At 41.7% G+C, this 15000-nt stretch overlaps 1 protein-coding gene across 1 annotated transcript in view; it reads left to right on the forward strand.

Annotated features, from left to right (window-relative positions):
* LOC125034424 (transient receptor potential protein-like) overlaps positions 1-12633 on the forward strand; it is a 19239-nt gene extending 6606 nt beyond the window's left edge. The window contains exons 5-18 of the mRNA XM_047626166.1: positions 160-255; positions 803-945; positions 1975-2176; positions 2826-2996; positions 3466-3700; positions 4525-4677; positions 5095-5347; positions 5626-5759; positions 6168-6291; positions 7323-7518; positions 9381-9548; positions 10078-10223; positions 10567-10634; positions 10804-12633. Coding sequence (XP_047482122.1) covers positions 160-255; positions 803-945; positions 1975-2176; positions 2826-2996; positions 3466-3700; positions 4525-4677; positions 5095-5347; positions 5626-5759; positions 6168-6291; positions 7323-7518; positions 9381-9548; positions 10078-10223; positions 10567-10634; positions 10804-11900 — 3186 coding nt within the window. The 3' untranslated portion in view covers positions 11901-12633. The remainder of the gene's footprint in view (positions 1-159; positions 256-802; positions 946-1974; positions 2177-2825; positions 2997-3465; positions 3701-4524; positions 4678-5094; positions 5348-5625; positions 5760-6167; positions 6292-7322; positions 7519-9380; positions 9549-10077; positions 10224-10566; positions 10635-10803) is intronic.
* Positions 12634-15000: the final 2367 nt, after the last annotated feature.

Raw genomic sequence — 15000 nt, forward strand, 5'->3', positions numbered from 1 at the left:
ATGTGTGTCTGTGTGTGTGTTTGTGTGTGTGTGTGTACACCTACACACCTACAGACACACCCAACACAACCCTCCCTACGTACACAAAACCATCTCTCTCCACACGATTTAGCTCAACCCACAAGCAGATCTTCTAAACTCCTCCTCTTCCTCCCGCAGGATTCCCTCCTCCATGCCATTTCCGAGCAGTATGTGGAGGGCGTGGAGCTCCTCCTCGAGTGGGAGGAGAAAACCCACAAGAAGGGCGAACCTTACGTAAGTTGGAGAGATAAGTTTTTGTTTTTTTTATCTTTTTATCGATGGTGTTTAAGGATTAAAAGGAAATGGATAGAATAGATGGATAAAAAAAATGGAATAAAGGAAAATATAAACCTTTGTTTGGTTTTGTAAATGGGATGTCGAAAATAATGATATTTTGACTAATAGGGATAAAGTAATCGCATAAGTTGTAAGTAAGTCATCAGTAATTAGCATATATATGTTTTTATTTTACTTGTGTTTTTCTTAAAAAAAAAATTCAGTATTCTATGCTCTTTATCATTTTCTTTCTTTCTTTCTCTCTTTTTCGATCCTTACTCTTTACAAAATCAACCCCTGTATACTTTTATTTTTCATTCTTCCTCCCCCCCCCCCTTTTTCCCTATTTGCCTCTCTCTCTCTCTCTCTCTCTCTCTCTCTTTCTTTTTTCTCTCTTTCTCTCCCCCTCTCCCTCTCTCTACCTCTCTCCCTCTCTCATTCCCCCCCTCTTTTCCTCTCTCTCTCCTCCTCCTATTTATCCATCCCTCCTTTCTCTCCTCCTTAGAGCTGGGAGGCCATGACGCGCGAGACAGCCACTTTCACCAAGGACATCACGCCCCTGATCCTCGCCGCCCACCACAACCACTATGAAATCCTGAAGCTCCTGCTCGACCGAGGGGCTTCCTTGCCCATGCCCCACGATATCAGGTCGGTTGTGTTGCCCTTTTGCTGTTTTTTTGTTTTTTGTTTTCTTCCTTTTTTTTTCTTTTTTCTTTCTTTCTTTTCTTTTCCTTTTCTTTTCTTTTTCTTTTTTTTCTTTCTTTTCGTTTTCTCTCTTTTTTATTTTGTTTTTCTTTCCTTCTTTCTTTCTTTTCTTTCTTTTTCTTTCTTTCAATTCTTTCTTTTCTTTTTTCTTTTTCTTTTTTTTTCTTTTTTTTTTCTTTTCTTTTCTTTACTTTTATTTCCTTCTTGTTCATGTTTCCGTTCCCGTGATATCAGATTGGTTTGCAACTGTTCCCCTTTCATTATGATATCTTTTCTCTTTCTCTTTATTGTTACAGTTTTCTTATTCTCTTTCTCTGTATCGGCATTTCTTCCTTTTTCTCTTTCTCTGTATCGGCATTTCTTCCTTTTTCTCTTTCTCTGTATCGGCATTTCTTCCTTTTTCTCTTTCTCTGTATCGGCATTTCTTCCTTTTTCTCTTTCTCTATATCACTTTTGTTTGTTTGTTTCCAAGCAAGGTGCAGATATATGCCTTTTTTTGTCTTTGGCAACAGGCAGGAGTGTATCTATAGATATAATAGGCAATAGACAAATAGATAGACAGACAGACAGATAAAGACAAACAGAGAGATATAGTGATACATAACCTTAATCTATCGACACATAAATATAGACACCTCTCTTCATCAAAACAAATTTGTAAACATGTATTATATTAGACAGACAATAAAGACAGATAAAAACAGATAGAAAAACTGATACATTGTCTTCACCAACCGATATAGAAATAGATATATAGATAGACAGATAGATAGATAGATACACAGATAGATAGATAGATAGATAGACAGATAGCTAGACAAACAGATAGCTAGACAGACAAACAAACTTACCCGTCTGCATATATAAAAAAATATATATAAATCCCCCCCAGTACCTCGAACCAACCAGACTAACCTCCCTCCTCCCCTTCTTCCCCACCTCTCCCCCTTCCCCCCTCCCTCCCCTTACTAGGTGCGGTTGCGACGAGTGTATCATATCAACAGAGGAGGATTCTCTACGTCACTCCCTCTCCCGCATCAACGCCTACAAAGCCTTGGCCTCTCCTTCCCTCATCGCCCTCTCCTCGAAGGACCCCATCCGCACCACCTTCGAGCTCTCCGGGGAACTCAGGCGCCTGCAGGGCATGGAGCACGAGTTCAAGACGGAGTACTTTGTGAGTGGACAAAAGGGAGTGGGTGTTGGGATGTGGACGAAAGGGAGTGGGTGGTGGGATGTGAACAAAAGGGAGTGGGTGGTGGGATGTGGACGAAAGGGAGTGGGTGGTGGGATGTGGACAAAGGGAGTGGGAGTTGGGATGTGGACAAAAGGGATTGGGTGGCGGGATGTGGATTACGGGAATGGAGATGGTGATAGAATGATGGTTGATGTAATGTGATATGATAAAAGATATGATGATGATAGCCATGTTGGTGGTGATATTGATACTGGTATTGATGATGATGATGATTGTGATATAAGTAATGACTAATGATAATGATAATAAATGACGATAATACTAAAATATAATAACTATAAGAGTACTGACAATAATAATGATAAAGATAATAAGAGTAATGACAATAACAATAATAATAATAGTAGTAATAATAATAATGATGATGAAAAAAAATAGTAATAAAATAACAGAAATCATAACAATAACAATAAGAACAACCATAACAATACCAACGATAGCAATAACAATAACAACAATAACTAAAACCAAAAACAATACCAAATCAATAGAATAACCCCCCCCCCACTTACCCCTACCCACTCAACCCCCCATCATTTTAACCCTCCCCCCTTCCCCCCCACCACAGGAACTTCGCCAGACCGTGATGAAGTTCGCCGCCGAGCTGCTGGACCAAACGCGAACCAGGAGCGAGTTGTCGGTCATGTTGAACTTTGACCCCGACGGCCCCGTGTGGGAGGAGGGCGAGGTCAACTCTCTCGCTCGACTCAAGATGGCGATCAAGTACTCGCAGAAGGGGGTGAGTTTTGGTGTTTGTTTGTTTGTTTGTTTGTTTGTTTGTTTGATTGTTTGCTTGTTTGTTTATTTGTTGGTTGGTTGGTTGGTTTCGTTGTCGTTTGGGAGAATGAGGGAGAGGAAGAGAAAGAGGAGGAAAAGGAATGGAGATAGGTAGAGAGAGAGAGAGAGTGGGAGAGAGGGGGAGAGAGAGAGAGAGAGAGAGAGAGAGAGAGAGAGAGAGAGAATGAGATAAATAGAGAGAAACAATTAGAGCGAGAAAGACAGACAGAAAGAAAGAGTTAAAAAAAAAAAAAAAAAAAAAAAAAACGAAGGAAAAAAAAAGAGAAACACAGAATCAAAAAAAAAAAAAAAAAAAAAAAAAAAAAAAAAAACAATACAAATAAACTCTTCCAACCAAACCCAAAACCGAACTAACCTCCCCACCTTTTCTCTCCTCCCCTACCCTCCCCTCCCCTCCTTCCTCATTACAGTTCGTCGCCCACCCAAACGTGCAACAACTCCTCGGTTCCATCTGGTACGACGGCCTGCCAGGATTTCGGCGCAAGACAATGGTAGCCCAGTGTGTCGAGATCCTCAAACTGGCCTGCATGTTCCCTGTCCTGTCCATGTGCTATATCGTGAACCCTAATTCCGAGAAGGGAAAGTTTATCAAGAAGCCTTTCGTTAAGTTTATTTGTCACTGCGCGTCTTATATGTTCTTCTTGAGTGAGTGGAGTTGTTGTTGTTGTTGTTGTAGTTGTTTGTTGTTGTTGTTGTTTGTTGTTGTTTGTTGTTTGTAGTTGTTTGCTGTTGTTGTTTGTTGTTGTTGTTGTTTGTTGTTGTTGTAGTTTGTTGTTTTTGTTGTAGTTTGTTGTTGTTGTTGTAGATTGCTAATGTTGTTGTTGTTGTTTGTTGTAATGATCGTCGTGTTGTAGGATTTTTTTTTCTTTTTTATTTTTTGAGTGTAGTTCGTTTGATATTATTAAGTGCATGTACATAAAGCAATGTATAATAATATTGATACTGATGGTTATCCATGACGATAATAATAGTAATGAGGAAGATGATGATGATTATGATAATTATCATTACTCTCATTATTACTATCATTATTATTAGTTGTGGTAGTAGTTGTTGTTGTAATATTGGTAGTATTAATAGTTATAGTAGTAGTAGTAGTAGTATCTTCATCATCATTATTATTATCATCATCATCAGTATCTTCATCACTATTATAATTAGCAGCAGTAATAACAGCAGTAATAACATGTTAGTATATCACTAATTAAAAATCAATTACCCGAACATAATTAATAACTAATGACATACATACGTAAAAGTCTCCAACAATATGTTAAAATATATTAAAATATACTTAATAATCATTTACCTGAACTGATCACCTGAAGCTCAAAACAACTCGTCCGTTTCGCCTCTCCTTGCCCACGAGCTCCTGACTTTGGCTTCGCGGAAACGCTTGTCTGCAGTATCGGACATTGATCTCATTAATGAATAACCAACTCATCCGTTTGCCTTCTCCTCTCCCAAAGTGCTTCTGGCTTTGGCTTCGCAACGGATCGAGTACCTGTTAATCGAATGGTTTGGAAACGCTTGGCTTCGCTCGCTTCTCGATGATTGGAAGATTCGAGAAAGAGGCTCTTTACCCGGGTTAGTCGAAGTGTGCATCGTGATGTACGTCGGAAGTGAGTAGGAGTCTTGTTTTCTGTCTGTTTTCTCTTCATCTCTCTCTCTTTCTCTCTATCTCTCTCTCTCTATATATATATCCGTCTCTATCTCTACCTCTACCTCTAGCTCTAGCTCTATATCTACCTTTCTCTATCTCTTCTTTTCTTTTTTCTTTCTTTTTTCTTTTCTTCTGTCCTTCTCTTTCATTTTTATTTGCTCTATATTTGACAAAAAATATAATAATAACTGGTAAAACTATCATAAAAAATATCATCACAAATGTAAAAAAAATATATAATGATAAATAATAAACATATATGATAATCAATACTAAAAATATAACAATAAATTATGAAATTATAACAGCAATGCATAAACAATATAATAACAATAGAAATATAACAAAAAATAACAAACTTCGTCGCACCTTCCAGGCTTGATCTGGGCCGAGATAAAATCCCTCTGGGCCGACGGCCTGCTGGAGTACATCAAAGACCTGTGGAACATCATTGACTTCGTGACCAACTCGTTCTTCATGACCTGGATTACGCTGCGAGCCACCTCGTTCCTCCTGGTCCAGCTCGACCTGTGGAACGGACTGTGGCCGTGGTATCCAAGGGAACAGTGGCACAGCTTCGACCCAATGCTGCTCTCCGAGGGATGCTTCGGCGCCGCCATGATCTTCAGGTGGGTGCAGGTCCTCGTCTGGTTACTGGTGTTGTTTCTTTCGATGCCTGAGTCTTATTCTCCGTCGCCTGTCTCTAAGATTAATGATTGTATGCACTGTGTGTGTGTGCGTTTGTGTGTGTGTGTGTTTTCCTTGAAGTAGGTGAAAGTCTTTAGCGTTTCATGTAAAAAGGAAGAGAAAAAAAAAAATCTCATTTTTTAATCTGACGTACTTGTAAAACAAACACTAATATACAAGTAAATCAATAAATAAACCTTAAGCCTCCTTCTCTCCCCAGTTTCTTGAAGTTGGTGCACATCTTCAGCGTGAATCCGCACTTGGGTCCCTTGCAGATTTCTCTCGGTCGCATGATCTTCGATATTCTCAAGTTCTTCTTCTTGTACACTCTCGTGCTCTTCGCTTTCGGTTGTGGTCAGTGTCTGTCTCTTCTGGAAAAGGGCGTTTCTTCTCATTTTTTTTCTTGTTTTCTCTCTTTTTTTGGGGGAAGGGGCAGGGGTTGTATTATCACTATGTTCTATTTTGCTAAATGTGGGGCCTTCTTTAGAAAATTTCTGTTTGGCACTAAATTCAGCTCGCAAGAAATTCCATTTTCTCTAAAGTGGTATGTCAGTGCAGGACTGCCTTGTTTATACCCTTTTGTCCTCTTTGTGGGAAAAAATCTCATGTTCTTTTACCACTATCATATCTGATCATCATTACGTTTCTCCCTAATCGCTCTCTTTAATCGTTCTCGTTTACCACATACCGAAACACACGATTAATTACTATACAACCACCTCATTCTCACTACCTCACCACCGCTCTTCTCACTCCACGCAGGTCTGAATCAGCTGATGTGGTACTACGCTGAGTTGGAAATGAACAAGTGTTACAGCTTGCCCGGGGGACTGCCTGATTACGACAATCAAGAACAAGCTTGCTTCATTTGGAGACGTTTTGCCAAGTGAGTCCAAGTCTTTCTTGCTTGTTGATTAGATTTCCTTTTCGACCGTTTGCAGGGTTGTTTTTTGTTTGTTTGTTTGTTTTTTGCTTGTTTTTATATATTTTTTTATGTTATAGTAATGGAATCAGTTTCATATGAAGACGTCTTGCGGCCGAGAATTTCACGAGTTTGGAGACGTGTCCGTGAATAATAGAGAAGTGGGTAGTAGTACTGTGCTTTCTCTAGTTTAAGAAGCCCTCAAGATCTGGAAACAAGCGGGGTTTAAGACTGTGGGGTATTAAATGCATCTCCCATATGATAAGTGCAGTTTGGTTAGTGCAGTAATAGAGAATCATTAGTACATAAGAATCTATTGCGCTAGTTGTATATTTCGGGGACTTCTTCAAGTTCTTAGTCCCATAGACCGTACTGATAACCTGAGAGACAAAAATAATTCATATACTAACTTTTCTCCATTTCCAGAGAAGCAGCAGCGGCAATAAGATGAACGGGAAAAAAACTCTTCTTTTCTTTGCCTGGTTTTCTGACCACTAAAAACAACCTTATTTTTCCCCAATACTCTCCGTAACAAAAGTTCTCTTCCGCCACTCTACTTTCTCACGCTTTTCCTTCGGGTCTCAGCCTCTTCGAAACCTCCCAGACTCTGTTCTGGGCTTCCTTTGGCCTCGTTGAATTGGACGTCTTCGAGCTGGCGGGTCTCGGCAGCTTCACGAGGTTCTGGGCGATGCTGATGTTCGGGTCGTACTCGGTGATCAACGTTATCGTTCTGCTTAATCTCTTGATTGCCATGATGTCCACCTCGTACAATATGATCCAGGTGAGTCGTCTCCTTTCGCTTCCAGGTGAACCCACTCCGCCGGTTCCGAACGAGAGGAAGTAAAGGCAAAGAAGGATGGAAACCTCTGTACCAACCCCCGCGTCCCTCTGCCCAGGAACCCCCTAAACACCACCTAACTCGGTCTTGAGTCCCTCCCTCACTCCGTACTTCCTAAAACCTCCACTGACCCTGTACAACCGTCTCTCCCTTACAGTTTATTCGAGACCTCTCAGTCCCTCTTCTGGGCTTCATTTGGCCTTGTGGAATTAGACGCCTTCGAACTCACAGGTGTCGGCAGTTTCACAAGATTCTGGGCAATGTTGATGTTTGGATCGTATTCGGTGATCAACATTATCGTTCTACTGAATCTCCTCATTGCTATGATGTCCAATTCTTATAATGTCATCTCGGTGGGTCATTCAAGTGTCCAAGTCTCGCGCTTTGTTGCTCTCTTCTTTTTAAATATACATTTTTTTTCTGCTACTTCTGCTGATAACACGCTGAGGATTCAAAACAAGCCCTATGTAACGGCCGAATCCTCTCTATTGGCTGCTTTTAATGTCACTAGGATGGCTGCCTCGAGCGAATGTACTTTCGGCTTTTATTTTTCGTAGAGCTGTTGGTGGAGCTCATTTTTTTTTTCTTTCTTTTCTGGGTCGATTTGTGGTGTGCCATTTCTCAGTGGAATTTGAGTGCACTGTTTTTCTTTTGTCTCTCATTCTTTTTCTTTTTCTTCAACTTCATTATCTCTTATCTTTGTTTCTTTTCTTCTTCTACTTTTTTCATCTTCTCTTTTACTTCTACTACTTCTCTTTCATAATCTTCTTCTTCCTTTTATTCTCTTTCTTCTCCTGCTCCTTTTTCTTCTTCTCTTTCTTCTCCTGCTCCTTTTTCTTCTTCTCTCTCCTCTCCTGCTCGTTTTTCTTCTTCTCTTTCTCTATCCTCTTTCTCTCTTTCCTCTTCACCTTCTTCCTCTTCCTTCCTCATTCTCTGGCAGTATCTGAATTCGTGTAGGCTGTCCAACAAGGCATCTGTAAGAACTGATGGCGACAGCTTGTAGACATGCAATATTTTCACTGAAATTTACTGGCGGCTTTTGCAGTATCTATCACTGTTTAGAGCGCGTCGCGGTGGCCTGCAATCTCTGAAAGACAGAGACCTATTGCTGCAAATGTTTGATGCATTAGTACTCATAGACGTTAAGGTCTGTAGATGTAGATAGGACCAGCACCTTGTATATTTCTGTAGTTCTGAAAACAGCAGGGGATATAAAGAAATGAAACCTGCCATCGAGGAAAATATGTGACATGATTATTTCTTCAATTGGACCTACTCTAAGAATGAAATCAAATAAAAAAAAAAAAAACGGTATATATATTATTATTATATATATATTTTTTTTTTTTTTTTTTTTTTTTTTTTTTTTTTTTTTTTTTTTTTTTTTTTTTTTTTACCATCATTTACAAAACTTCTATTTTCTATGAACACTGCTGCATGCTCACATATTTTCTGATCCCCTGCAAAACTATCTGTAGATTTGCAAACCCGATGAATTTAAACCAACTAACTTTTTTTTTTTTTATCTAATTGTATTTTTTTATTCCATTTCATATTACCATGAACTATTTATGGTCACTATAACAGGAGTACATTCAAGTTAAATTACAGTCCTACGATTGTTTCAATAATTAAGTATAACGATATATCCAATCTGTCTACAACAGGTAGTAGTATTCTAGTATAAACAGTAATTTGTGGAATATTAAGGAATAACACTAAATCTAATGAAGTGAAATGCATATATCAATTCAAAATTACTTCCTGATATTTTGTGCATATTTATAAAACCTTATGGTTAGAAACCACTACTTTCTAGTTCTACTACAATCATGCGACCAACATGCTAACCCGGATCACATACACCAGCAGTATCACTCTACCACAGTTCTAACCACAAACGAACACACACGTACTGACCTCCACCAAAACTCCAACCACAAAAAATGTTTGTTTGTTTTTTTGTTACAATTACAACGCCACACGCACAAACCACTTACTTTCATCTATTGTTTACGATCACAACACACACACACACATACATACACACTCACACACCCCAACCCCCCCACAACCCTTAACACCCCTCCCAACCACCCTCTAACCCCCTCTAACCCCACACCCATTCCCACCACCCCCCACAACTACCACCACCCCCGCACAACCCCACACGAGCTCAATAACCCAACCGCCCCCCCTTCTCTCCCACCCTCAGGAGCGTTCCGACACCGAGTGGAAGTTCGCCAGGACGACCCTTTGGCTCAGCTACTTCGAGGACGGCGGCACTGTGCCTCCGCCTTTCAACGTCATCCCGACGCCCAAGGGCATCCTGAGGCTCTTCGGGTTGGGCGAGAAGAAGATGAGGGGCTCGATGAAGGAGAAGGTGAGGGAGAAAATTGATGATGATAGGGGAAGGAGAGGGGGAGGGGGGAGAGGGTGAGGGAGAGGGAGAGGGAGAGGGAGAGGAAGGGAGAGGGAAAGGGAGAGGGAGAGGGAGAGGGAGAGGGAGAGGGAAAGGGAGAGGGAGAGGGAGAGGGAGAGGGAGAGGGAGAGAGAGAGAGAGAGAGAGCGAGAGAGAGAGAGAGAGAGAGAGAGAGAGAGAGAGAGAGAGTAAAAGAATCCATATATACGTAGCTTCAGGTTAAGTGTTACAGAATTTAGTGCCCTCATGAAAGGCTTCTCGTGTATTACGAATACCAAACTCGGTTACGCTGCTTTATAATATATATGTGTGTGTGTGTGTGTGTGTGTGTTCATACAAGCGTGCACGTGTGTACTTGTCGTATGATAGATATTGCAATCTAGACAGCAAAAAAAACAGACAACTTCTGCCTCAAAAGCTCAACAGACAGATATAAAAAGCAGCCACCCAACGCTCATGCCTTGACCCCCCTCCCCCCCTTCGTCCCCAGTCGAGGAAGAGAGCCGAGCAGCGTCACATGAACGTCATGCGTCTGTTGGTGCGTCGTTACATCACTGAGATGCAGCGTAAGGCCGACGAGAAGGGCGTGACGGAGGATGACATCAATGAAGTCAAGCAGGATATTTCGACTTTCAGGTACTGTGATTTTTTCAGTTGGTTTGAATCTTTTTTTATTTGATTCATCTTTACGTTTTTTTTCTTTACGTGGTTTTCGTGTTTTTTGTTTGTTTGTTTGTATCTCACTTTCCCACTTCTTCTTACTGCAAGTCAGTTTTAACCGTATAAATTAATTAATGAACAAATAGCTGGAAAGAGACATACGATTTTCCGAAAAAAACATATGAGACAAATATAAAGGATCCATTTGACTGTGAATGGGCATATTACTTCACAATTCGTAAGAAAAATACGGTGTTCTACGCCATGGAATTACAAGATACCAAAAAGTTAATTAAAAACCATTATCCAACCACCACAGGTACGAATTGATCGACATTCTGAAGAACAATGGAATGAACACTTCCATGGTCAACGCTGAGGAATCAGGTAAGTTCTCGTCTCTGTCATGATCTTAGAAATACATATAGCACGATTGATAGCTTTGGATTATATGACATTTGATTAAAGAGTATACGATCAGACGGTTGCAAGTTGTGAGCATTGCAAACTGATTCTCGAGCGACCTGCCTCCCTCACGCGCCTCCTCTCCCCGCAGCCGTGGTGGGCAAGAAGGGCCGCGCCATGGAGCGCCGCCTCATGAAGGGCTTCAACATCGGCATGGTGGAGGGCATCATGACGGAGATCCTGACGGCCGACAAGAAGCCCAAGAACATCTTCAGCAAGCTGGCGCGCGCCATCGGCAAGAAGAAGAAGGAGGACTGGAACTCGCGCGTGTCCCGGGCGTCGCTGCGCCGCGACCAGATCGGCTCCTCGCAGTTGAGCCTCCGGCGCTCGCAGACGTCCATCAGGAGGCGCATTCAGTACGAGAACGACAAGCTGCTCAAGTCCCTCAATCCCGACGACATCGCCGAGTACAACCCGAACCTGCGGTCGCACACGCCAACGACTCGTATCGCGTACGCCAAGTTCAAGGTGAACACGCTGAAGAAGGATAAGGAGAAGCAGAGGGCGGCGGAGCAGAAGGCCGTGACCCAGGCCAAGGCGGGCGAGGCCAACCAGAAGCTGGAGCACGAGAAGAAGCAGGAGCTGGCCGTCAAGCCGCAGTACAAGTCCCCGACGCCGCAGCCGAGCCGGTCCCCCAGCCCCGCTCCCCCGGGGGCCAAGTCCCCCCCTCCCAGCGGCCCGGCGTCCCCCCCGGCCAGTCGCCCCAAGTCCCCCCCTCCGAGCAATCCCAAGATGGCCTCTCCCTCCGCCCCGCCGACCGCGCCGCCGAGGTCCGGCCCCGCGCCGGGCAAGATCTCCGTCCCGGCGGCCTTCCAGCAGCAGGAGACGTCCGCGCCTCCGCCGCGCATCCAGCCTCCGCCAAGCAAGCCCAAGGCCAACGTGCCTCCCCCGCCCGCCGCCGCCGCCGCCGCGCCGACGACGCCCACTGTCACGATATCGGAGCCCCCCGCCAGGCCTTTGTCACCGCCCCCCGCCAGCAAGCCACCTGCACCCCCAGCGAGCAAGCCCGCCCCTGCCAGCAAGCCCGCCCCTGCCAGCAGGCCCGCCCCCGTCCCGCTCCCCAACCCCCTCCAGGGGCGGGGACGACCCCATCCCCGAAGGCAAGTCCCAAGTCACTGGCCAGGTGCGAACGGGCTGGTTGTAAGACAAGTGTCCCTTTGCTACAATATTTCGGTTACCCTTTGCTGAATATGTGATGGCTTCAGTCTCGTCTGACGCATTATTCTTAGTCGTAATCTCGAAATTTCGAAGTAATCACTTCCTTCTATCATCTTGCCCTTTTTATTTCATTTTGATCTTACCTCTACTAAGGTAATCTGGTTTCGATCGCTCATCAGTCATGCCGTAGCATCTACTCTTGAAGAATCCTATATAAGCGAGTATACTTAACGACTGAATATTTATATAAATATATTTTCGGCCAGTTTTACCTTCTTCGCCCGTGGGTAGGTTCATAGTCACCATGTTTTCACGATTTATAGTTTTGTATTACTGAAGGGTGTCCGGGTGAAGCAGGTCCACGGGTGTGAAATCCTCTCCCTTTATACAATAAGTTCGTTGCTTCCCTCCTTTTTTGTGGGTGATTTTTGTGTCATTTTGTGATATCAGATTATATTGCTGTTGTTTGTCAAAGAACTCATGATCTCGAAAAAAATGGAGACTTACGAATTATGTAAACTTCCTATCAGATGATATAATAACGATATTGCTTTAAATTCTCCTAAAAGCTGATATCACACCGGTACAAAAATGCAGAATAAAGGCAAATAGGTAACTTACTGATTAAAACCTCTCAAAAAAAAAACTTTGTTAATATTGTACATAAATCCCATATACAACATGTACAGAATAGAGGTTTGTCTGGTTATATGCCTCGTCCCAGAGTATTGTGGTTAAAAAATAAACCTTTATATCAACTACACTGATGTTGTTTTCCTTGTTCATATATATATCCGAATCACAGGATTTTATATATATATATATATAGATAAATGAAGGTTGATGGGTCATATAATTTCTTTATGATTAGTTAAAAGTGGTTAGAGACAAAGCACCTTGAGGTTACCCTGTAGTACTCTGTAAACTGTAAACCTACTGATTTTCTTTAACTACAAGGAGATGGCTACATTTTTTTTAGTACTTTTCAAAGGATTTCTAAATAACTTATGCTCAATTATGTTTCATAATCTGATCACTAACAATGATAATATGGTAAGAGTTTACAACACGAACCTCGAGGGATCCTGCGGGAGAAATATGAACATGACGGACATTTGAAAAGCAATAAAGAAATAGAAAAATGTAAAACCCAAGCCAATGATATCATTTCAGATGACAAAGAACACGGACATTAGGTCATGGGGCCGGTTTCACTGACAAACAATCGCAAGGCACTTCCCTGATATCGGTTAACAGTACTTTTGCCGGCTAGATAAAGTGGGAGTCACAGCACAATATTTAGAATATGGTTGCTGGGATTGCACCTTATAAGCTTACGCGGGAGATAGACAGAAAAAATGGCTATTTCTCGTCAAAATAGGGACCAATATACAGATTATCATATCAATGTGTCACTTTTTATCGCAAAAAATCCAAACCCTGTTTGTTCACCCATTTCTCCATGTTGTCAAATAATAGGACCCGAATTGTATTCTTAATTCATCGCTAATCAACGTCAAACTAGGGAACAGATCAGGCACATTCTTGTGAGTTTATTGTCTATTGCCAGAGCGCAAACAGACGCTGAAGTTGCTACCATCATTTGGCATTGTTATTACCAAATTTATACATTAATATATATTTAGGACGCCATAATTATGTCGGAGAAGAAAAACTGGTCAAACTGCTAATTGCAGTCACCAGCGTTTTTTTTTTTTTTTCATCAGTGAATCCGGCTCATGGAAGATTCGAACCGGCGTTGCACGAACCAACGAACGAATGGACGCACGCAGACTTCCAGATTGCTGTATGAACTAAATATCTTTCAAACCCGGAGTCTCTTCCGATCTCTGTATTTCCCTTGCCGTATTAACCTAAGCCCTTCTCTGTCACCACGTTCCCCATCCGACTGGTTCATACATTACACTATTCTGCACATTTAAAGGTGCAAATCAGACTTACCTTTTGGTGAAGGGAAGGGTAAGTGGGAAGTGAGTCTCTGACGAACTTCAGCAGCCGTAACCCGGTTGTTGTAATTCACTGAATTTCGTGCTAACAATTTCATTGAGCGTTCGTTCTCACCGGAATGTTGGGGAAGAATTCGGAAACAAACAAAGCACCGTAAACAAACTTCACTTTCAAAACGAGCTGTGAGTACTGTGACAACGAACTGTCGAATTAGCCGGTAGATGGCTGCACATGAGTAACGTATGGAAATATAACTTATCAAATTAAGTGTACATAATAACGTAGACCGCATGACATATTTCAGGAATGTACGTTTAGAAATTTAAATCCAGAAATTCATTAAAATGTATATTTAGAGTAAAATTGGTTGGCTGTGAGGTTACGCGCCATAAAAAAAAAAAAAAAAAAAAAAAAAAAATACACACACACACACAAACAAGCAAACATATAATCATGTATGTACGTATGTGTACATATAACTTTCTTCGCCATAACATTTTATGCAAGTTACCGCACACGTGAATTGATAGACATTTAGTCGATTTCCTGATTATTGACTTGCTTTTGTAGAATACGTATAATATCACTGAATCTAGTTTATCATTGCCTACAAGATCATATTTATTTTTCGTCGAAGTCGATGCGGAATGATAATAATAACAGTAACATAAGACAAGGATAATAGTATAGTAGTACTAAAGTAATCATAATTATAATTGTGTTAGAGCGAATAATAATGATGTTAATAATGATGGTTATATTTAACATTATTATTATCAATATTATTTTATTACCATTTTCATCATTACCATCATCATCACCATCATCACCATTATTATCACCATCATCACCATCACCATCATCACCATCACCATCATCACCATCATCACCATCACCATCATCACCATCATCATCACCATCACCATCATCACCATCATCATCACCATTATCATCATCACCATCATTGTTACCATCACCATCATCACCACCATTATCATCACCATCATCACCATCCTCATCATCACCATCATCACCATCATCATCACCATCATCATCACCATCATCACCATCATCACCACCATTATCATCACCATCATCACCATCCTCATCATCACCATTACCATCATCACCATCATTATTACCATCACCATCATCACCACCA

The sequence above is a fragment of the Penaeus chinensis genome, chromosome 18 (genome assembly GCF_019202785.1).
Source record: "Penaeus chinensis breed Huanghai No. 1 chromosome 18, ASM1920278v2, whole genome shotgun sequence".
Taxonomy (NCBI): domain Eukaryota; kingdom Metazoa; phylum Arthropoda; class Malacostraca; order Decapoda; family Penaeidae; genus Penaeus; species Penaeus chinensis.